This window comes from Salmo trutta, chromosome 7 (assembly GCF_901001165.1).
Source record: "Salmo trutta chromosome 7, fSalTru1.1, whole genome shotgun sequence".
Taxonomy (NCBI): domain Eukaryota; kingdom Metazoa; phylum Chordata; class Actinopteri; order Salmoniformes; family Salmonidae; genus Salmo; species Salmo trutta.
Window position 1 is genome coordinate 11,589,398 of NC_042963.1, and position 24,681 is coordinate 11,614,078.

Consider the following 24,681-nt stretch of genomic DNA (forward strand, 5'->3'; position numbering starts at 1 on the left):
AACCCATAATGTAGGGTGGAATACTCGACTGAATACATAAAAACAAACCCTGCTAAAACAATAATTACCCCGCCTTATTTAATTACAGTGTATTGCACGAGTGTGCGTGTCTGTTTGTTTGTGTGTGTGTGTGTGTGTGTGTGTGTGTGTGTGTGTGTGTGTGTGTGTGTGTGTGTGTGTGTGTGTGTGTGTGTGTGTGTGTGCCTTCTTGCATCGGTGTGTTATAATGAAGGATTCTTTTTTTTAGAGACCTCTTTATACTAAGAACTCTTCAAATTGATAGAGCCCCCAGCCTGGAGTTACAACCAGGCTCTGTGCAGTTCTCTGACAGGTCTGTTATATTGAGGGACCCAGTGTAAACACATGACTACCTGTCATTCCGCTTCACCCAGTGCATGGTCCAGTGTGACAGCCAGCTGCACACAGCAAGACCCTCAGCCTGAGAGGAAGAAGGTAAGATTGGAGGACGACTATGTTTCCTGTTTCCTTATTTCTAGGTTACACGTGGGCCGGTCCAAAGCACTGTACTGCTGGAGCTGTCTGCCTGCCCTCTGTTGTTTTCCTCACAACTCCACATCATATCCACCTTATCACATGCAGCAGGAATAACAGATAAGGGGACAGAAAGGTACTGACTAGTCCAAATAACCCATCTCTCTCCTTCAGTGGCAGGATCTTTTCATACAGAAATAAACACTGAAGATAGAAAAATGCATGTGGGAAACACACATGTCATGGGTAAGAAGAATGCTTAGCTTACTCAGTCACACGCAAAAAAACAATTCCCAAATACACGCAACGTGTCCGGAGCTACCAATTGTAGCCTTTGTAGCGGCTAGCTAGCTAGCTTAGTATAGTGCGTGTTCAATGACGGTCAGTGGGCGTATGTGGACACGTCTGTTGACTTTGGACAGACTGTAAAAGCCACATCCTTCAGTGCTGAATGCCAGTCAGCTGGTCTCTCTGTGGCTGATGACAAGCGGTTAGAGGAGGAAAGGCACAATACAGGGGAATATAGTATGAAAGGCTCTCTCACCATATAGGCTAACACTGCAGTACTTACTTTAACATAAAGCTATGCTTAGAACCAACGGGAAAGCTCTCGCATCATTTATGCTAGCACTGTTTAACACACAGCTGTGCTTAGAACCAACTGCCTGAGGACAGAAAACCCCCAGCATCTTGTATACACCACACAACCAAAAGTATGTGGACACCTGCTCGTAGAACATCTCATTCCAAAATCATGGGCATTAATATGGAGATGGTTTCCCCTTTGCTGCTATAACACTCTTCTGGGAAGGCTTTCCACTAGATGTTGGAACATTGCTGCGGGGACTTGCATCCATTCAGCCACAAGAGCATTAGTGAGGTCGGCACTGATGATGGGCGATCAGGCCTGGCTCCCAGTCAATGTTTCAATTAATCCCAAAGGTGTTCGATGGGGTTGAGGTCAGGTCTCTGAGCAGGCCAGTCAAGTTCTTCCACACCAATCTTGACAAACTCTTTCTGTATGGATCTCGCTTTGTGCACAGGGGCATTGTCAAGCTGAAACAAGAAAGGGCCTTCCCCAAACTGTTGCCACAAAGTTGGAAGCACAGAATCGTCTAGAATGTCATTGTATGCTGTAACATGAAGATTTCCCTTCACTGGAACTAAGGGGCCCAAACCATGAAAATAAGCCCCAGACCTCTATTCCTCCGCCACCAAACTTTACAGTTAGCACTACACATTCGGGCAGGTAGCGTTCTCCTGGCATCCGCCACACCCAGATTCATCCGTTGGACTGCCAGATGGTGCAGCGTGATTCATCACTCCAGAGAACGAGTTTCCACCTCTCCTGAGTCCAATGGCAGTGAGCTTTACACCACTCCAGCCAACGCTTGGCATTGTGCGTGGTGATCGTAGGATTGTGTGTGGCTACTCGGCCATGGAAACCCATTTCATGAAGCTCCCGACTAACAGTTCTTGTGCTGAAATTGCTTCCAGAGGCAGTTTGGAACTCGGTATTGTGTGTTGCAACCGAGGACAGACGATTTTTACTCGCTACACGCTTTAGCACGGTGATCCCGTTCTGTGAGCTTGTGTGGCCTACCAATTCCACTTCACAATAGCAGCACTTACAGTTGACCGGGGCAGCTCTAGCAGAGCAGAAATTTTATGAACAGGCTTGTTGGAAAGGTGGCATCCAATGACGGTGCCCTGTTGAAAGTCACTGAGCTTTTCAGTAAGGTCATTCTACTGCCAATGTTTACATATGGAGATTGCGTGGCAGTGTGCTCGATTTTATAGCAAAGGGTGTGTCTGAAATAGCCGAATCCACTAATTTGAAGGAGTGTCCACATACTTTTGAATATATAGTGTAGGTGCAAAACGTATTTGGCCTGGAGCTCTTTACCTTCATGTATGTATCTTAAAAGTCTGTTTTTTTTCTATGTGGTCGAGCCGATCATCTGAAAGAAAGACCCTTGTTTTACAGTAAGAGATTAGTAATGGTATCTTTCTGCTGCAACTGCTGCAGCCATTTTCCACATGAGTAGCCGACGGCAACACAAAAAGAGGAGGGTAGCTAGCATGTCTGTCTGCAGCTCCCTCCCTCCCTGTCTTGTGTTCGACTCGGCTCTGACTGACGCGGAGGACACACCTCCTTAACCTGTTGATGTGATGTGTCCTACTCCGTGGTGTTGACATGGCCCTAGGGCGGCAGATGTGGCTTGCTGATTGGGTTACGGGAGCCTGTACTCTGAACAGAGGCTTCTATTTGGAGATGCTAGTTGGGCGTGATGAGGGAGAAAGAAGTAGACTTAATTTTAATTTTTCTCATTTAGAACAGTCAAAGGTTTTTTCCATTATGTAAAAGTGGCTAGGGAGTTAGACAGGTTTTAGACCGAGGTCAAATGACAAAGTCCTGTGACAGAAAGCTATTAAATCATTTGAGCAGCCAGTATGACTTGTTTGGGAAAAGGCTTCAGGACTGTCATCAGCGATATAAAGACAATCGGAAGGCCTCTGAGGACAAATATTTTATTTCAAGCAATCAAAAGTACAAAAGGTCACAGTCTAAAACAAATCCAAGCAATACAAAGTGAAACCATGAAGTGCTTCTCAACAATGACAAAAGGCTGAAGACAACAAAAAGACTAGTTGGAAAAAATAATGAATCAAAACATGACAGTATAATGCAGTGCTGTTCAGGAGCAAGAGCATGCACACTAATGGTAAACTGGGCCTTGGGCCACTTCTACTGTAAAAGCCCAATATAGACAACAGGTGTTGAAGCCGAAAGAAAGAGAGCAAGAGCAAAAAGACTAACTAAACCAAAACATTTGCCAATAGACCACCCTGCAGGGGTTTGTGAAATATACTTTTTATGTATCTTAAAGAAAGGAGGACCAAGGCACTCTTCATATAATCCATTCAAATGCCTTTATTTGTATGGAATGGAAACTAAGTTGAAAAACGCTGACGCGATTCGGTTGCATGGCCTTCGTCAGGGCGTACTCCATGCAGGCGAAACTCGTAGGAGTTTTTAAACTTTGTTTACCAAAGAGCACCTTGTGTCTACCAAAATCTACTATTGTGTACCTTAGTAGAGCTTCCCTTCCTCCTTTTTATATACTTTTGATGTATTTCAACACGTGATTATGAGTTCCTAATGATGTAAGCTATCGAATACTACATGTGTACCAGACGTTTGAAAGATAAGTTCACAGCACAAATGTTCCAACCATTCCACTAAGATTCCAACGGTTCCACTGCTCTTGGGTCTGGAGTGGTTTGCCTCTAGTCTAGCATGTTCTTAGGCATTCTTGGGTTGTTTGTGATGCTAAATGCTAAATGCTGACTGGAAATAACCCCAGAGAGAGACAGACCTAGGAGGAGCTCCTGACTGGAAATAACCCCAGAGAGAGACAGTCCAAGGAGGAGCTCCTGCCTGGAAATAACCCCAGAGAGAGACAGACCTAGGAGGAGCTCCTGACTGGAAATAACCCCAGAGAGAGACAGACCAAGGAGGAGCTCCTGCCTGGAAATAACCCCAGAGAGAGACAGTCCAAGGAGGAGCTCCTGACTGGAAATAACCCCAGAGAGAGACAGACCAAGGAGGAGCTCCTGCCTGGAAATGACCCCAGAGAGAGACAGTCCAAGGAGGAGCTGCTGCCTGGAAATAACCCCAGAGAGAGACAGACCAATGAGGAGCTCCTGACTGGAAATAACCCCAGAGAGAGACAGACCAAGGAGGAGCTCCTGACTGGAAATAACCCCAGAGAGAGACAGACCAAGGAGGAGCTCCTGACTGGAAATAACCCCAGAGAGAGACAGACCAAGGAGGAGCTCCTGACTGGAAATAACCCCAGAGAGAGACAGTCCAAGGAGGAGCTCCTGACTGGAAATAACCCCAGAGAGAGACAGACCAAGGAGGGGCTCCTGACTGGAAATAACCCCAGAGAGAGACAGACCTAGGAGGAGCTCCTGACTGGAAATAACCCCAGAGAGAGACAGACCAAGGAGGAGCTCCTGACTAGAAATAACCCCAGAGAGAGACAGACCAAGGAGGAGCTCCTGACTGGAAATAACCCTAGAGAGAGACAGACCAAGGAGGAGCTCCTGCCTGGAAATAACCCCAGAGAGAGACAGTCCAAGGAGGAGCTCCTGACTGGAAATAACCCCAGAGAGAGACAGACCAAGGAGGAGCTCCTGCCTGGAAATAACCCCAGAGAGAGACAGACCAATGAGGAGCTCCTGACTGGAAATAACCCCAGAGAGAGACAGACCAAGGAGGAGCTCCTGACTGGAAATAACCCCAGAGAGAGACAGACCAAGGAGGAGCTCCTGACTGGAAATAACCCCAGAGAGAGACAGACCAAGGAGGAGCTCCTGACTGGAAATAACCCCAGAGAGACACAGTCCAAGGAGGAGCTCCTGACTGGAAATAACCCCAGAGAGAGACAGTCCAAGGAGGAGCTCCTGACTGGAAATAACCCCAGAGAGAGACAGTCCAAGGAGGAGCTCCTGACTGGAAATAACCCCAGAGAGAGACAGACCAAGGAGGAGCTCCTGCCTGGCTGCCTGCTACTGAGGTACTCTAATGACAGACTGACCTTGACACCACTCACACCAAAAAAGACTGGGTGGCTCTCGAACCCAGTGTGTGTGTGTGTGTGTGTGTGTGTGTGTGTGTGTGTGTGTGTGTGTGTGTGTGTGTGTGTGCGTGCGTGCGTGCGTGTGTGTTTCCTCCTCTTCAGAGACAGCTGTTTTACTCCAAGGGCATAAAGTATCCCAACAGCACACACCCAGGCTTCCTAGAAGGGCAGGACACAGACTCTGTATTCCTACATTTGTTCTCTTGGCTGGAACAAGTCCATCAAACCCACAGAGGGCAGGGCATCTGATAGCCACACTGTTCCCCTGCTCTAACTTATTTAGCACTTAACCAAGGCCATGACCAGAGTTGTCCCTGACGGCTGAAAATCAGAGCCTTCAAATTATACAAGTTACAACACACTTATCAGGTGAGCTTGTATGTGCAGGATCCCTTGCTGAAATGGGTCCCTGTACAGACACAACCCAGCCACACTAGCGCACCGCGCACATGTGAATGAGTCACTGTCACGAGTGGCCGACATGCTGAGGTTTGCCCCAGCCCTGTTACATTCCTGACTCTCTACTCACACCACACCCAGCGCGAGGGGACCATAGGGCCAGGGGGGCAAACTCTGAGCTCACCGTCTCATTGTCTAAGGTGAGGAGACAGGAACAGAGGGAGAAAGAGAGTGAGACCAACAGAGGAAAAGGAATGAACTTCTCCGTGTGTAGTTCTCTCGTTCTGCAACCCCCTGGGCCGAACCAGCCATGTGTTTCAAAGCGTATCAACTGCACTCACACCACTTAACATATAATGTCTTCTTTTAGAACAAGGGGTTACTTGAGTTCAGTTGTTGCTTTGTTTTTTGTTTTTATGTTCCCTGTTCAATATTTAGAACAGAAAGGTGGCAGGCCTCACGTAATGCACAGGAAACAGCAGACACACAGGCAGGAAGGTAGCAAAAAAGCGTGACCACAGACTGCAGCACATCTCAGTCACGTTGATCTGCAGCTTTCTAGTTCTGAGGAAGGTAAGACAACACCTGGCTGAGTGTAGGAGAGGTACTCCTAGACAATGTGTTAAGAGTTCCCCTCTCCTGACAGAATCCTCTAGTTAGCATGGCCCACCACAACAGGCACAAAGAGGGATAGGTCGCATGCTTCCAGAGAACACTGTTTTAGTCACGAGATCAAATCAAATCAAAGTTTATTTGTCACGTGCGCCGAATACAACAGGTGTAGACCTTACAGTGAAATGCTTACTTAAAGGCTCTAACCAATAGTGCGAAAAAAAAGGTGTGTGTGTGTGTGTGTGTGTGTGTGTGTGTGTGTGTGTGTGTAGGTAAGTAAAGAAATAAACAACAGTAAAAAGACATTTGAAAATAAGAGTAGCAAGGCTATATACAGACACTGGTTAGTCAGGCTTATTGAGGTAGTATGTACATGTAGATATGGTTGAAGTGACTATGCATATATGATGAACAGTAGTGTAAAAAGAGGGGTTGGCAGGTGGTGGAACACAATGCAGATAGCCCAGTTAGCCAATGTGCGGGAGCACTGGTTGGTCGGGACAATTGAGGTAGTATGTACATGAATGTATAGTTAAAGTGACTATGCATATAAGATAAACAGAGAGTAGCAGGGGGAGGGCACACAATGCAAATAGTCCAGGTAACCATTTGGTTAGCTGTTCAGGAGTCTTATGGCTTGGGGGTAAAAGCTGTTGAGAAGCATTTTTGTCCTAGACTTGGCACTCCGGTACCGCTTGCCATGCGGTAGTAGAGAGAACAGTCTATGACTGGGGTGGCTGGGGTCTTTGACAATTTTTAGGCCCTTCCTCTGACACTGCCTGGTGTAGAGGTCCTTGATGGCAGGCAGCTTTGCCCCAGTGATGTACTGGGCCGTATGCACTACCCTCTGTAGTGCCTTGCGGTCGGAAGCTGAACAGTTGCCATACCAGGCAGTGATGCAACCAGTCAGGATGCTCTCGATGTTGCAGCTGTAGAACCTTTTGAGGATCTGAGGACCCATGCCAAATCTTTTTAGTTTCCTGAGGGGGAATAGGCTTTGTCGTGCCCTCTTCACGACTGTCTTGGTGTGTTTGGACCATCTAATTTGTTGTTGATGTGGACGCCAAGGAATTTGAAGCTCTCAACCTGCTCTACTACAGCCCTGTCGATGAGAATGGGGACGATACACGTCAGTACTGATTGACGTCAGTAAATCAGCCAAGTAGAGTTTTAAAGCAAGTGCTGAGCTGCAAAATGAGGTAATACGCAGAGGTGTAAAGTACTAATTACAACTACTCTTGTTAATGTAATTGAGTAGGTTTTCCGAGTACTTTTTTGAGTATTTTTCCAAATGAGTAATTTTAGTAACTGAAGTAATTGAAGTAACAGTACGTCTACCTGAGTCAAATGTAATTGAAGTAACAGTCCCTCTACTTGATGAGGATATTTCAGTAGTCTTTCCACTCCTGGTGAGTGAGTGAAAGGGGGAGTTGAATGTATGGAAAAGATCACGTGTAACAACATTCAGGTAACCTTAGTGAAATTAGCTAATTATCAAGATCAATGGTTTTATTTTAAAAGCAACTCAATTACTTTTACCCCTCAATTACTTTTAAATGCTACTTTTTACTTTTACTTGAGTCATTTTGTTACTCCAGTAATTTTACTTCTACTTGAATAAAATGCAATTAAAGTAACAATACTTCAGTACTCTTTCCAGCCTTGGTAATACAGCAGGCCACAGATCTGAGGCTAGCTAAGGTCTGTATGAACGAATTAGATCAGAGTAGTAATAGCTGATCTTGTGTCTGAGAACAGAATATCTGTGGTGGAGAGGAGGGCTGGGATCGGATCCTCAGAGTGATCAGGTTCTGTTTGCTTTCCTCCCTGTTAATGAGGATGAATCAGCACATATTGTATAAACGGCGTCTCCTTCCTAAACCACATCTAGAGTGCTGATTTGACACAGACGTCTCCTGCCTCTGCCCAATTAAAACCCCTGGCTGTCAGAGGAAGACTGGAGCCTGTTCCTACTATATGTCTGATGGCCCTGGGTTTCCTGTTTGTGTACTGAGCATGCTCAGAAGGCTCTGCCGGGAGGAGAGGAGAGCCCAGACCTAGCTGTGTGCACTGAGCCCAGCTGATCCCCTTCTTCATGTGGCTGCTCGCTGAAATCAGACGCTGCCGGGCCACACATTACACAGCAACAACCCCCTCCTACCCCTCTCTTTAGTCTACCCGCTTCTGCTCCACAGGCCGAGCTGAAAGCTCAGCTCAGGGATCCAATGGCAACTTGAAGCCAGGCCCCATCCAAAGCCACACCCACACACCCAGTTACAGGCCTCTAGAGCTAACTCATGCTACACACTAACAATAGGCCACGGAGATGGTTCAGATATCCCTAACTCACGCAGGCCTCCCATTCGCATCACCGAGATTGTCACACAGATAACATTGTCCATTGACTCCACTTGTGAGCAGGGTTCTAGACCAACTTTTTCAGTTGATGGCACCAGCAGGATTTGGTGGCACCAATTTTTCCCAACGCTGCGCAGCAATAATGACCTGACCTGTGTCCCGTAACATGGTTCCATACAGAACCAGGCTAATTTATGACTAGCCGTCTTTTAAATTAGCATGCCCGGGAAATGGATGATGTCCGCAACATTTAAACGTTATCTTTCATTTGCGGAATGAGCATGTAGCCTACAGCCTATAATAACCTACCCTCCACATACAAATAATTACATTTGAATTAACTTAACAATATCATATGTACTTTGATTGTTAGGAGGGAGAAAAGAAAATGAACATTTGCACAATGTCAAAAATGTGATATTCTAAATCCACAACGACCACATCAGGAGATCACGTTGAGGTCTGGGAACAATCATCACCAGAAATTGGAGGGTGTAGTTGCCCTTTAGACTCAATTGCTCACCTAGTAAGAGACTGTTGTGTTTGGCTAGCTGTACTGTACAATGTACAGCGTAGGCTACATGTGATGGCAGAGTTTGCAAAACAAATGCCCTCGCGATTGGTTCAAATCATCATGATATCATTGTGTCGGGTAGTCCTACTTTTTAGTCAACGTTTCATTGGGAAGGTTTTCTGGGAAAGCCTTTAGAAACGTTCTTTCAAACAGAGTATGATGACTAAATTGCGCATCACAAATATTCAACCAACTTTTTGAATGCTTGGTTCGCACACCCATTGTTGCATACCCATTGTTTTTGGAATAAATCTCGATAATAATACACTTTCAAAAAGCTCAATGTGAAGCAAAAACGAACATTTTTTTATTTTATTTTATTTCACCTTTATTTAACCAGGTAGGCAAGTTGAGAACAAGTTCTCATTTACAATTGCGACCTGGCCAAGATAAAGCAAAGCAGTTCGACAACATACAACAACACAGAGTTACACATGGAGTGAACAACATACAGTCAAAAATACAGTAGAAAAAAAATAAAAATAAGACTATATACAATGTGAGCAAATGATGTGAGATAAGGGAGGTAAAAGCAAAAAAATGCCATGGCGGCAAAGTAAATAAAGTATAGCAAGAAAAACACTGGAATGGTAGATTTGTAGTTTGAAGAAAGTTCAAAGTTCAAATATAAATAATATGGTGCAAATGAGCAAAATAAATAAAATAAATAAATACAGTAGGGGAAGAGGTAGTAGTTTGGGCTAAATTATAGATGGGCTATGTACAGGTGCAGTGATCTGTGAGCTGCTCTGACAGCTGGTGCTTAAAGCCAGCTAAAAACATTCACTGGCACCCTAAAAATGGTGTCGCACTGCCAAGTCAAAGGGACACAAAGTGCTTCGCTCACAGTTTTAAGGCCCACTTAGGAATTACTTTCAGTGCCTGACTTGGCACCTCAAATGTTCTACTTCTTGAGTTCCTGCACCTCTTATAGAATAACAGTTCAAACTTATTGTGGGGTTCCTGCACCTAAATATAAACAGTACCCAAAATAAGTACCGGCACCTATTTCAGTCCAAGTCAAGCACTGGTTACTTTACAGAGATGTGTCACATTTCACTCCCTGCCTGGATGCATCAACATGTTTTGTCATCTTTTTTTTTTTTTTTAAACCAACTTAACAAAGTCGAAGCAAATCTTTAACTTATTTAACCCACACATTCGGTTCTAGGATATGAGCAGCAATACTAAACTATGTTTACAAAGCAGACTTGGTATCACTAAGACGACGGGGCGAGGACCTCGCCACCATACAGACACACATGGCCATTATATGTCCATGTTCAGATAGACCAGACGGTCTAGTTTAACACACAGGGTGAACACGGACAACCAGCTTTACCGGGAGGTACCGCCTGCATGTTTAAACAGAGTCTAACAGGTTTGCCACATAATCTAGTAACAGTGTTATGTCTCCAGCCCAGCCACCCTTGTGACACGTGGGCGCCTCGTACCCTGTGTAAATCGAATGAAACATGCTCTAACCCAAACAAAGCACCAACATGCAATTACCCAGCACAGCCCTCCAACCCACCCTCACTGTCACAGAGAACAGACAGGCCTCTATCTGTCACTCACTCAACCCAATGTTATGTACACAGACATCCTATGTACTATCTATCTATTTAATGAATGCAATTCTCTCTTTTATTCTTAGGTTCCTTTAATCCAAATATTTCAACAACACTATATCATTTACATGTCACCAAAATATAACTTTTTAAATAGCAATGGAAAACAGCCATAATATGTTTTGATGCGTTGAATCCATTTCCTCGGACGCACCACAGACAGATTTGGGATTAAAGTGGAGTACTTACATATAGCGGGGCTTGCTGTGGATTTAGTTTCATGACACTGGACACTGTGGAGAGAGGAGAGAGAGAGCATCAGCGTTAATAAATGCAGTAGTAAACCCAGAAGCAGAGGGCAGCATGAGGTAAGCAGCCATTATACAGCCTCACAATACCACTTCTCTGTATCAGTCCACAGAACAGGCCGACAGCCTGAGTCAGACCACGGAGAGCGGTTTGGCCTGCAGCGACACCAGGCTCGCGATCAGACCAGGCATTTAACAGACAAAATCAGGCCTAATAACCATAATTAAGAGCACATTACAGTAATTTAGTTGCCTGGGCCTTTAATGGCCACCCTGTTTCTCCTTTTTCCCTTTTCTCTAAACTAAGGCATCTAGCTGGTGGGTCGTTTCATATGATTTCAATCACTTTCTGACTGCACCCCCTTTGATTCGAAACGAAACCATCCATACGTGTTTGACCATGGTAGAAGTGGTCAGAAAGTTACTTTTTGAACCTAACTTCCAAAACATTCAGGAGATGGAGGTGCTCAAAGTTAGGCCATGTTGCATAAAACCCACCCCACCATTAGACATCCATGTCTTTATCACTGAAAAAGATAAACGGTTGAGTCTGATATCAATTCGAAAGCTTACAAACAGGGTTGTCAAACTATTTGATGATTTATTGAGGGGGAAAAAAGTGTTTTAATGAAACTCATTTTTTAAGCTTTAACGTAAATTATCTAAAAAATAAAATAAAATGATTCATATACAGCATGTTGTAGCTAAGACCCTATTTTACATCATCTGAGGTGTTTGTATTGTGCCTTCCATCGGTTGAAACACAGCATACTCTTGAACACAAGGTGGGTGTCATGTATTGGCTGATAAATGTACTAAAATGTGAATGAACGTTCAAACTTTCAAATGGTAGCACAAAGATTGTTGGAGGTCCACACGTCAGAGAATGTTGACTTAAGTGGGAATATCCGTTGTTTCTAAATCAAACCGTCACTCCTCCACAGGAACCGTATTGAAATCACAGAAATATAGACAATAGAATAGACATTCCCATTCAACTTGGCATTTGATGGTGGATGAACCAGCGGCCATCTTTCCGGTAGCAATTGGAAGTAAAAAGTTTCAATTCAATTTACATTTCAATGGTGTACCAGCAAAATTGCTGTGGTCTGAAGGGATAGGTCCATTCTAAGATTTACATTTCTAAGACTAAAATGACCCCTTGAATTCAAGAGTATGCTGCGTCTCAACCGTTGACGGTCACAACACAAAACAGACGATGTAACATGGATGTCAAAAGATGGGGTGGTTTTTATGCAAAATGGGTCCATTTTGAGGCTCTCTATCTCCTGAATGTTTTGACATTCAGGTCCAAAAAGTCCCTTCCTAACCACTTCTACCACAAGCAGACGTATGAAAGGTTTCATTCAAATCAAAAGGGGTGCAGTCAGAAAGTAAATGAAATCATATGGAACGACCCTGCTTTCTTTCTCTGCGTAGAACGCTGCAGACTGAGAGAGAGAGACAATTCCTGAGGTTTGGGCTTTTGTTGTTGATGAATAAGGTCTAAATAGTTTGGTATTTTCTGTGCTGTTTTTATTGCCTGGCTACCCAGACTCCTTTCTCCGGCCAAACACTACGCCACGCCCACGGACGTTAGTTTCTTCTCTGGCAATGAGTTTGGATCTGAGTACCTCCAGACCCTTCACCGAATGTCAACACATTCTGGGCCATTTGATTGGTCCAGAAAACGATGGGAGCAGAACACACAAGGGTAAAGCGGTGGTTTGAAAATGTGTCAATGGCTTTGATAAGTTAGAGATGATCCAATCGATGATGACTTTGTTTTCTACAACGCCCCTCGTCAGCACAAACAACTTCAAGGATGGCACTCTCAGACTAAAAGTACACTATATATACAAAAGTATGTGGACACCCCTTCAAATTAGTGGACTCAGCTATTTCAGCCACGCCCATTGCTGACAGGTGTATAAAATCGAGCACACCACCATGCAATCTCCATAGACAAACATTTGCAGTAGAATGGCCTTACCGAAGAGCTGAGTGACTTTCAGTGTTGCACCGTCATAGGATAACAACTTTCCAACAAGTCAGTTTGTCACATTTCTGCCCTGCTAGAGCTGCCCCAGTCAACTGTAAGTGCTGTTATTGTGAAGTGGAATTGGTAGGCCACACAAGCTCACAGAACAGGAACTGCCGAGTGCTGAAGCGCGTAAAAATCGTCTGTCCTCTGTTGCAACACTCACCACCGAGTTCCAAACTGCCTCTGGAAGCAACGCCAGCACAAGAACTGTTCATCGGGAGCATCATGAAATGGGTTTCCATGGCCGAGCAGCCGCACACAAGCCTAAGATCACCATGTGCAATGCCAAGTGTCGGCTGGAGTGGTGTAAAGCTCACCACCACTCTGGAGCAGTGGAAACGCGGCCTCTGGAGTGATGAATCCCGCTTCACCATCTGGCAGTCCGATGTACAAATCTGGGATTTGCGGATGCCAGGAGAACGCTACCTGCCTGACTGCATAGTGCCAACTGTAATGTTTGGTGGAGGAGGAATAATGGTCTGGAGCTGTTTTTCATGGTTTGGGCTAGGCCCCTTAGTCCCAGTGAAGGGAAATCTTAACGCTGCAGCATACAATGACATTCTAGACAATTTTGTGCTTCCAACTTTGAGGCAACAGTTTGGGGAAGGCCCTTTGCTGTTTCAGCATGACAATACCTCCGTGCACAAAGCGAGGTCCATACAGAAATGGTTTGTCGAGATCGTTGTGGAAGAACTTGACTGGCCTGCTCAGAGACCTGACCTCAACCCCATCAAGCACCTTTGGGATGAATTGGAACGCCGACTGCGATCCAGGCCTAATCGCCCAACATCAGTGCCCGACCTCACTAATACCCTTGTGGCTGAATGGATTTTTTATCTTTTATTTTATTTAACCTTTATTTAACCAGGAAGGGCTCATTGAGATTTAAAATCTCTTTTTCAAGAGCGTCCTGGCCAAGATAGGCAGCGCCAAGTCATTACAAAAATTACAGACAAACAACATGAAAAACTACAAGTAATCTAGTAAAAACCATAGAATTAACAAAGAATATAACAAAATCAAAAACAGCAAATTAAAAACATTGACATGTCAGGGAATCAGTCTCAAGATCATTCATCAGTGATTTAAAATACCAATCGGGACAAGTTCTTCCAGTTTAAAAGTATTTTGGATGCAAGTCCCCGCAGCAATGTTCCAACATCTAGTGGAAAGCCTTCCCAGAAGAGTGGAGGCTGTTATAGCAGCGAAGGGGGGACCAACTCCATATTAATGCCCATGATTTTGGAATGAGATGTTCGACGAGCAGGTGTCCACATACCTTTGGTCATGTAGTGAATGTAGCGAACGACAGAGCAGCGGAAGAATTTAGTGTGAGTCGTCAGGCTACTGGACTGGAGGTTTAAAAAATGTCTGTGTGGATGTGGTGGAACTTCACTCCTTTGAGGAGCCGATTCCTTTGCCTAAGTTTCTTGTAAAATCTCAGATCCAAAATGGCTGGCACCCTTCATAAAGATGAGCAAAAAAGACTGTATTAAATAATACAACTACTGATCTATACTGTATGTTACAAAAATGTGATATACAATAATATACTTTTTCCAATCATATAATATTGCTCAGTAGTTGTATTATTTATTTTATCATCTTTTTTGCTCATCGTTATCATTGGTGCAAATAATTATGGGCCTGACTGAAGTATGAAATGAAAGCAAAATCATCACCATTAATCATGCAATACCCTGATCCAAAGTCAGCTGGTCTGTGTGATGTGGCTCTGTTCAAAGCAGCAACAGGAAGTGTCTCCATTGAGAAGTGAACAGAGAGGCCTAACAGTCCTGGCTGGCACGAGCCCTGCCATTCATCCCAAACATGTCACTTTGCATTACAAGTAGAGTCCCATAGATATGAACAGGAAGACAGGCAGAGCAACTGCGCAAGGGACACTGACCACAACAGACAATGTTGCACTACAGTGAGCAATGAATATCTTCTAAGGAGACAGTCACATTACTTTTCCAACTGCAATACTTACTTCCTCTTTAACTTTACTTCCTCGTGTACTGTGAACTGACTTTGAACTTGGACCAGTTATTATATTATCTTTGATCAATGCATAAAACCACACAAACACGCTTGAGGCTGCCTGCTTTTGTGCACTGAGTGACGCAGAAACACGCCTCACCACAGGTTTATGTTTTGAGAGAACAGAGCAGGTCTGAGACAGTGTCCTATTTGTTTTATTGTCACATACACCAGGTAGGTGCAGTGGAATGTGTTTTACAGGCTCAGCCACAGTAGTATGGTGCCCATGGAGCAAATTAGGGTTACGTGCCTTACTCAAAGGCCGTTCGACCAATTTTTCACCTTGTCGGCTCGGGGATTCAAACCAGCAACCTTTCGTTTACTGGCCCAACGCTCGCCCTTGCCATGCTGGGGAATCTCACCGAGAGCTGCCGAGCGTGACACCCACCTGTAACAGGGCGTTGGGGTCTACCCAGCTCTACCCGGGCATTAAAACATCTCGGCACCACACACTAGGCCTTACTCAGACCCGAACAACAACACTGAACTAGTCACAACTAACCTCTTTATTGTATCATTGGGGAAAATGTCCGCCCTTGTCAATCCATTACAGCGTCCATTTCATCTGTGAAGCAACCGCTCAATGGGAGCCTAGAGCTGAGTAAATAGAAAACCCGTCCTACTTATTGTTATCTTGTCCACCTTCTGTCTGCTTAAGATGATAATCCACCCCCACTATTGTTTAGCAATCAGCTTCAATTCACGTTCTGCAGGGGGGAGTTTAAAGAGGCAATCTGATTATTGAGTCTCAAGTCACACGGTGTACCCATGTCCACCAACAAAATGAAAAACGGATTTAAAACAGACTTTAAACTGAATTGCAGTCTTGCAGGTGCCGGTCAGTCACATAGAGGGGCTCGCCAATCCTGCACTGTGTAGTCAAACTTCCAGTTATAATTCCCTTCAACAACCACCAGCACAACTACACAGACCATAACTCTGCCCAACCCCCACTCTATAAGCCACTTCTGCAGCTCAAGCCCCAGCCCCACTCTACCCCTGCTCTCGTCAAAACTCACGTCCCAGTCCTAGCTTAACCCCAACCACCCTGAGTCCCAGGCTCTGCCTCAGCCCCAGTTCCAGCCCCAGCCTCAAGCCCAGCTCTAGCCCCAGCCCCAGCTCTATCCCCAGCTCTAGGCTCCAACTCCATCCCCAGCCTCAGCGCCAGGCCAACCCTCAGCCCCAGACAGGAACCAGACAGCCTGGCCTGCTGCTGCTGGCCTCACACTAAGCAGGTGCTGGTTTAACATGTAACTCGGTCCAAATACATCATCATCTTCTCCACCTACCGAGCGGTGAAGTGATCACCACCAGCGAGGAGCATCTCAATCTCTGCCAGCAGCCAGGACCAGACAGGGATAGAGGGTGGAAGGAAGGCAGAGTGGTGAACAGTATACTGCTGAACATGGCTACAGAGGGGAGATTGAGAATGACGAAGGAAAAGAAACCGCAAAAAGAGACCAAAAAAACCTCTAGGATGGGCCAGGAGAGAGACTGTAGCAGCGAACTGCAGAATCAGCATTACGGTTGCGGTTTTCCACACCATATCAATTTCTTAAGACATTCACCAAAAAAAAGGTGGGGGGGGGGGATTTGTGTGCCTTGGCTAGCTCTCTGGCACCGCTGAAACTCGACCTGTACATTTGGTCGGCTCCAAAACCCCCACAAAAAAACACTATTCTAATTGGGGAGAGGACAGGACAGAACAGGAAGTGGGGGTCCAAATAGGGGGTATGGACAACAGGAAGCTCAGAGTCAGCTCAGCTCAGCATCATGAATAAATCAGGAGGCGTGAGGGGGCACCCATCATGGGGCAGGTCATGCTCTCTATTCCTGGATCAGTTTCTAGTTCTTTCCTCAGTAAATGGGCTACTGTTGGAGTCAGACATACAGACGGGATAGAGGGATAATCAACTGCCTCTAATTATACCCACTGATCTCACCCTGACGCTCTAAGCCCTCACAGCCAGACAGAGGGATGGACACACACAGCCCTATATACCGACTGACTGACTCCCACAAAGAGCTTGAACTCTGACCTATAAAGCATCTGGACATCCCCTGGCTGTCAAAAAGCTGTGAGGAAAGGAGGTGCTAGCCAAGCGTGTCTTTCAGAATTTCACACTCTGTATGCTTAGAAAAAAGGATTCCAAAAGTGTTCTTTGGCTGTCCCCATAGGAGAACCCTTTTTGTTTCCATGTAGAACCCTTTTCGGTTTCAGGTAGAACCCTTTTGGGTTCCATGATGAACCCTCTGAGAAAAGGGTTCTTCATGGAATGCAAAAGGGTTCTATCTGGAACCAAAAAGGGTTCTTCAAAGGGTTCTCCTATAAGCTCAGCCGAAGAACCATTTTAGGTTCTAGATGGCACCTTTTTTTCTAAGAGTGTACCATGCAGAATCTTTTTGTTCAAAAATCCTGAAGTTAAAACTACGCCAAAATAGCACATACAGTATAGCTAGAAGAAGCGTGTGATGATAGTGTGCAATAGCAACACGACTTCCACTTTATCAAGAAACACTGTAATATGTTTCACATTAGTCGTACGTCCCCTGATTAATCTTTAAAAACAGGCCAGGGTACCTACGGTGCATGACAGAGCACTGCCTGGGGATTATTGTATATATCTAGAAAAAGACTCATTATTAACCAAAAACATCCTCTGATCATCTTCAAAGGGAGAGAGGGGAGAGGGCCTGGCTGGGCCGCCGGGCTGCAGTTTTTGCACAATAGACCACAGAACACAGAAGCCTTTAGCCCAAGCAAACCAGTACTGTTTTCAATCAAAATGGCTGCTACAGTTATGCAAGCACTGCATTTGTCAACACAACAATTATGCTTGTACTTTTGGTTTTGCAGTCTCTCATCCCAAAAATTAGCGACGGCATTAAAAAAGGCACAGTGACTCGTTCTGCGCTCGAAAACATTTTAGCAAAAGGCTAGAGAGTGCTTATTGGTGATAATGACGACATGGAGCGGGCAGTCTGACAAACCCCGACACAACTAACATATTAACTCTGTGCTTGTGTACATCCTTGGGTTGTTGTCTCAGTCTGTGTGGATGAGAGGCGTGTGTGTGCAGTTGATTTGCTCTGCAACCACAGCCTCAGTGGCCTCGTAAGAACGTTAGTTTGATGGCCTGTGGTGAACTGGATGGGTAATCAGCAAACAGAGGACACATACCTCAGTGTGGTAGGAAGAACAGCTGGTTCGCAACAGCAACTAGGTCAGTGAGTTTAACTTCATTCAGTTATCTGTTGAAATACAAAGCAGCAACACGGATAGTTTGGGCAGGTTGCAAAGTCTGTCAGATTAGAAACCTAGAAGTAGAGTGTTCCACTAAACAAAAATGGAGAACTATGGTCAATCCCAGAACGTGTGGAGAACTGTGAGTTCAGCAGCTAAGGCCAGAGCCAAACACCCATTTGTTTAGTCTGAGTAAATTCGTCAAAACACACTCTTCAGCTCTACCTCAGCTCTCTGGTCTCTGTTAGGGGGGAATTAACTGCACTTAAACTGTCTCCTCTTAATAAAATCATAAAGCACAACAGTTCTGGCGCACAACTAACATACCGCAAATCAAAGGCGAGGGAGGACCCTAGTAGTCAGTCTAGAGAAAAGAGACAGCATTAATGTAGTGTAGTTCCAGCCTAGGTAAGCCAATTCCCTGTTGCACCACACAATTACCAGGGAAGGATATTACTGTGTGGATGTGGATGATGCTAAGACTGCACCATGAATGACATGAAGCCTGAAATAGGATAAGGTGATTACGGATTAGCTGGCTAATGCTAACCCATTCATTACATTACATTTGATTAGCTTTAACCCACCGTCATCTGCACACGTAGCAATTATATGAAAAGCATGGCAGCTATGAGGTATCCTGGTGTCAGAGCACGGCTGGAGCCCTGGTGGAGACTCTCATGCTGTTATATGTGCATGCCTCCGTCAAGGTGGAGGAATGCGTGAACAATCTGAGCTACAGGGGCTGATGTTCATTCACAAGGGCCTGCAGAAATAGTTTGGATGTCAATGTCCCCTTCCTGGTGGTTTTGGACTGTGTGTGTGTGTGTGTGTGTGTGTGTGTGTGTGTGTGTGTGTGTGTGTGTGTGTGTGTGTGTGTGTGTGTGTGTGTGTGTGTGTGTGTGTGTGTGTGTGTGTGTGTGTGTGTGTGTGTGTGTGTGTGTGTCGAGCTGACTCAGAGGGATAACAGTACATGGAGGGCTGGTGCGCGTACACACACACACCCCTTGTGGCACCAACAGGATGTAGCATGCGGGACAGTCTCTAAGGGACTTCCCCCTGGAACATGAGAAAGCCTTTGTACTGTGGGCCAGTCAGGCCCTCTGAGAGGTCAGGGGTCATGTGCAGCTAAGGTCATCCCCAGAAGGCAGATAGATAGCAGCATTACACAACTGGTTACATAGCTTATACCAATATGCAGGAAAACAGGCATGACAAAGGATATAGCCTATATGTGTTTTTCTTAATCAAAGCCTGGACGTGTCTCTATGAACAAGCAGTCATGCGGTAGTAACAAACCATTAAGTTACGTAATGGTTACATTAAGGAACCATTCACTAGGGAAATACCAACTTTACTGAACACCTTCAAGGCTCTCCAGCTTATCTACTCTACCATGACAGGTTTCCAATTTTGGCAAATAATGTTTCATGCATTCAATACTTTTTTTATCTATTACACTTGTTTACCATAGACTGTGGGATTCACAGTCTACTTAATGCTATACTAGCGTCTGTCTGTCACTCAAAGAGGTATTCAAGCAGCTAACAGTTTATGTAAACTTTCATGTTCGGAGAGTAGACTCCCTAGCCTTACCTGATATCACTGGCACCACTGTGACCCAGGTAATAACAAGGTCATCTTTCTAACACGCACACACACCAAATAACTGACAGACATACAACGTATTCTACAGTGGCACTTGCGTCGCTGCATGCAGAATGCAAACGGCGCCGGCCGGGCTGAAAAATGACGGCAAACTTCTGTGATTTTCTCTTAACAGCTGATCAGAGAGTTTTGATATCGTTACGAAGCTTAAAATCTTCTCTTTTCTACAGTATACAGAGCTTAAATGTGTATTTTGTGGTCCTGATAATGATAGAGCAAGTTACATATGTTTTACACATTTGTAATAAACCAGTTATTCTCATGTTCATTCACCTGCTAATTGCAAATGTAAATTAAATCCATTCGTCTACATTTCTGGATGAAGGGAAAATTGTTTGAGGTGCATATATCCATTTTGTCAGGTTATTGTTTATGCTAACTACCCACTGGGGACAGATGTCATTTCAACCTCTAGTTTTGATTTACATTTGGTTCAGCTAACGTGAATTCAAGGTGAAATCAACAAAACATTTCACCATGTTATTGGATTTGGTTCAAAGTCGGGCGAAAAAAAATACCAAATTCCTTTACGTTGATGAATTTTTAGCAAATCCAATCCGTTTTCCACATTGATTCAACGTCATTAGATCGATTTTTTTTGTTGTTGTTGAAATGACGTGGAAATGACGTTTTCATAACAGCTATTTTGATTCAATTATGACAGGACAGAGGACCAAAGTTTCCTCAAATCTTTCGGAGCACTGAGCAAATTTCAGGTTTGCCGAGCGCAAACTTGATTATGGTGAAAATGTGTTTACTGTGAACACTGAGGCTGTACCCATTTTAAGTTACAGTTTTATACACCTCCTGAGGATCGGACCCTTTTTTAAATTTTTGCCTTAAATGACATACCCAAATCTAACTGTAGCTCAAGACCTGAAGCAAGAATATGCATATTCTTGATACCACTTGAAAGGAAACACTTTGAAGTTTGTGGAAATGTGGAATTGATGTAGGAAAATATAACACATTAGATCTGGTAAAAGATAATACAAAGAAAAAAACATCTCCATTTTTTTATCATCTTAGAAATGAAAGAGAAAGGACAAAATGTAATATTCCAGGTTAGGCGCAATTTAGATTTTGTCCACTTGATGGCAGCAGTGTATGTGAAAAGTTTTAGACTGATTCAATGAACCATTGCATTTCAGTTCAAAATGTTGTATCAATACTTCCCAAATGTGCCTAATTGGTTATTAACACATGTTCAAGTTCATAACTGTGCGCTCTCCTCAAACAATAGCATGGGATTCTTTCACTGTAATAGCTACTGAAAAATGGATAGTGCAGTTAGATTAACAAGAATTTAAGCTTGCTGCCCATATCAGATTTGTCTATGTCCTGGGAAATGTTCTTGTTACTTAAAATCTCATGCTAATCACATTAGCCTACGTTAGCTTAACCATCCCGCGTAGGGGGGGGGATCCCGTAGAGGTTAACAGTGGCCAAGTAGGCTGCTGTGATAGGACTACCAGAGTGGACTAAAATAAAAAACGATGGAGAAAAATGCATCCCATAACATTTTAACATGGAAATAGCTGTTCTGTCAGAGGCAGCAAATGTGTGGTGTTCAATGTAGGCCTATATTCCATAAGACATTTAAAAAAAAAGCTCTTTACCTGACTCGCTTTTCAAAGATGACTAGAAATGCACACATTTTGTGCTCTTGTAGGAAGCAATCACTCCCTAATTGCTGACAACAAATGATCTATAACTGGGCTAATAACTCACTAACTAGCAAAGAATATGAACAAAATGTGCACAGGTGGGTAGATGCAGCTCTGGCTTTGATATCAAAACATGCGCATCTATTTGCGACCACTAATGCTTAAAAATCAGAGTATCTGACGAGGATCGGAGCTGGAGCGAGGAGCGAGATTCCCGAAGGCTGCCGCTTTGGGCCTTCTCGCCACCTCCAATATAAATATTTTCAGAAAGAAACTGATAAAACACACAGGTGCAAAATCAAGGTGACTTACAAAGATGAGGACCAAGAGCAAGAGAGGGAGTGTGGTGATGTGGTGTCCACAACTAAAGAATCATTGTGGAATCTGAAAATACACATATCCCCAAAGCATGATGGTGTACTTACTTTACTGCATGCACATGCTAACAGAAAGGAACGAGGTGGGTAGATAACTAAGTGTGTCATTGTTGCAAAGTTTTTATAAACAAAACATTTGATCTCTTAAAAGTTTCCTTAATGTTTGTTATATTATCTATACAATAAGCCATAATTGATTTCGGCCCAATAGGATTGGCATTTTCCAACTTTCAAGGAGCTTTCCGTTTTGATTGGGTTATTTTGCCTAAAAACATTTAGGCCTACATATAGAAAAAATAACAACTCCGCATCCCTGCCCAGCCTGGCAAGAGTGGCCAGAAGGGTGTTTAGCATCCCCAGTGGCTCTGCAGGTAAGGAGAGGATGTTCTCCACTGCTGGCCGGCTCTCCAGGCACCATCGCATGAGCCTGAAGCTACAGACTCTGGCCAAACACGTATTTCTAAAAATGTGTTCAAAGGCACAATTTATAGACTATAATGATTTAATAGAACAAAATGTAGTTGAAATGCTGAGCGCCTAATATCCCTGACTCCCTACCAGCCTAGTGTGTCGTATACTGAGCCTAATAAGGAACGTTTTGTTTAATTTGTTTTTAATTCTAATTATAAACTGGGTGGTTCGAGCCCTGAATGCTGATTGGCTGACAGCCATGGTATATCAGACCGTATACCACGGGTATGACAAAACATTTATTTTTACTGCTCTAATTACGTTGGTAACAGTTTATAATAGCAATACGCCACCTTGGGGGTTTGTGGTATATGGCCAATATACCACAGCTAAGGGCTGGGCACTGCGCTTCGCATCGTGCATAAGAACAGCCCTTAGACGTGGTATATTGGCCATATACCACACCCTCTCGTGCCTTATTCCTTAAGTAAGTCACAGCGTATGTGCGCAATTTATAGACTATAATGATTTAATACAACAAAATGTTGTTGAAATGCTGAGCGCTTAATATCCCTGACTCCCTACCAGCCTAGTGTGTCGCACTCACCAATGTATTTCACAATGTATTTCTTTGTAGGCTATAGCATTGAAATAATTGTAATAATATAGCCTAAAATATTGTAGTTCCTTCTTAGGCTCCCTGTCTGTCTCCTGACCTATTTAGAGTGTTTATCTGCTGTTTAATATAACATGTATCCTATTTGAAATGATGTTCGCTTCTAACATTCACCTTTTCATGTTGTTTATTAAAATACTTTTAATTCAAATCATATGGTTTGGTTTCAATACTTCAAAACCAAATGGTAGGTCCAGGTAGTCACAAAAATAGATGGGTGTTGGTTAAATTGTGATTTTAATTAATTTTAATCTCAATTTTTTTTTTCCTGTGAGCGTGGAGTGTTTTTTAGTGGAGCGGTTGGCCTGAGCATTTGCACTAACACCACTTGAGCGGGATTTCTGATCACTCAACTCTGCTCACATACTCCGCTATAAACACAGTCCAGTTCAAAGTGAATGGCACAGATCCATATATGGCAACGGCTATTTGCATAAAGGCCTACTGCAGCTCTGATTGGTTATGGCACACCGGCCTGTGTACAGTACGGGTCCTGCCTGTCAATGCAAAAGAATCCTACTCCAATTTTACCTACAAGAAAATCTCACGCACAGTTAGTTTTGCATACTAAGTCTTGAATAATTCATTTTGTTTCGGAATGTTTCATTGAAAGTGGCTAATATTGCGTTGACTCGAGCACAATTCCCACAGTTGAGTGAAACGTTGATGGTGTTAACTAAAGGGGAAAACTCCAGAAAATTGAGTGAAGTTCAATCTCGTGCTTCTCTGCGCGGGCTGATATTTCTTCTGTGTGGCAGTCCGCAGCTTAGAGGGAACATTGCACTTCACTAACCATGGAGCTCAACCAATCAGCTGTCTCACTGTTGAAGTCTCCATGCCGACAGACAAACAAAAACAGCTCGGACATTATAACTAACTGTTTGGAGATCCCTGCTGCAAGTCAATCCCTGGGATTTCTAATTGGAGCCCCAGTCATTCCGAGGGTTAGGGAACTGAACTGCTGGCAAATCAGAAGGGAATATATATTATGGCTACAGCTGGGTCGGGATTATGATGTAGAAAGGCCAAGAGTGGTTTCAGATACATTAAATGTCTTCAAAATTACCCAACAACTGGTGATTCATCTCGCTGCGCTTTGAGTGCGTTTTGTAAAACAATAGTGTCTAATCAGTGCTCACATCAATAGCCCCATAAAAACACTAAACAGCCAGTTACCACGGAGATAAGAGTCGAGCAGAAATAGCCCCACGCTCGCTGTGTTTAAATCTGTCTAAATCTGTCTAAACAAGCCTTCTCAGTTTGGGGTGAGGGACTGTGTGTGACTGTGTGTGTTCTGAGGGGGGTGGGGTACAGGCATGTGTTCAGGTCAGGAGGGTGGAGGAGGGTGGAGGAAGGGGGTATGATCGAGTGGAAGTTTAACCAGGGGCCCGGTTAATGCTAGCCTCAACGGCTCACCTCATCTCTAAAGATTCATGTTTATATAGCGGGCATTCAGTGTAAAACAAATAAAAAAATAAACATTTTAATTTATAACGTGCTGTAAAAATAAATGGAGACATCTTTTGAAGTAAACCTTCTTAAAAAGGTTTGGCATTTGAGCGGCTGCTCTGAACCAGTGAAGGGTTCT

The 24,681-nt window shown here is 44.1% G+C and overlaps 1 protein-coding gene across 7 annotated transcripts in view; it reads right to left on the reverse strand.

Moving 5' to 3' along the window:
- Nucleotides 1-24,681, reverse strand: part of akap13 (A-kinase anchoring protein 13) — a 95,596-nt gene that overhangs the window by 65,129 nt on the left and 5,786 nt on the right. For all 7 annotated transcript variants that reach the window (XM_029757971.1, XM_029757972.1, XM_029757976.1 and 4 more), the window contains exon 2: nucleotides 10,905-10,948. In XM_029757971.1, the coding sequence (XP_029613831.1) occupies nucleotides 10,905-10,937 (33 nt within the window). In that variant the 5' untranslated portion in view covers nucleotides 10,938-10,948. The remainder of the gene's footprint in view (nucleotides 1-10,904; nucleotides 10,949-24,681) is intronic.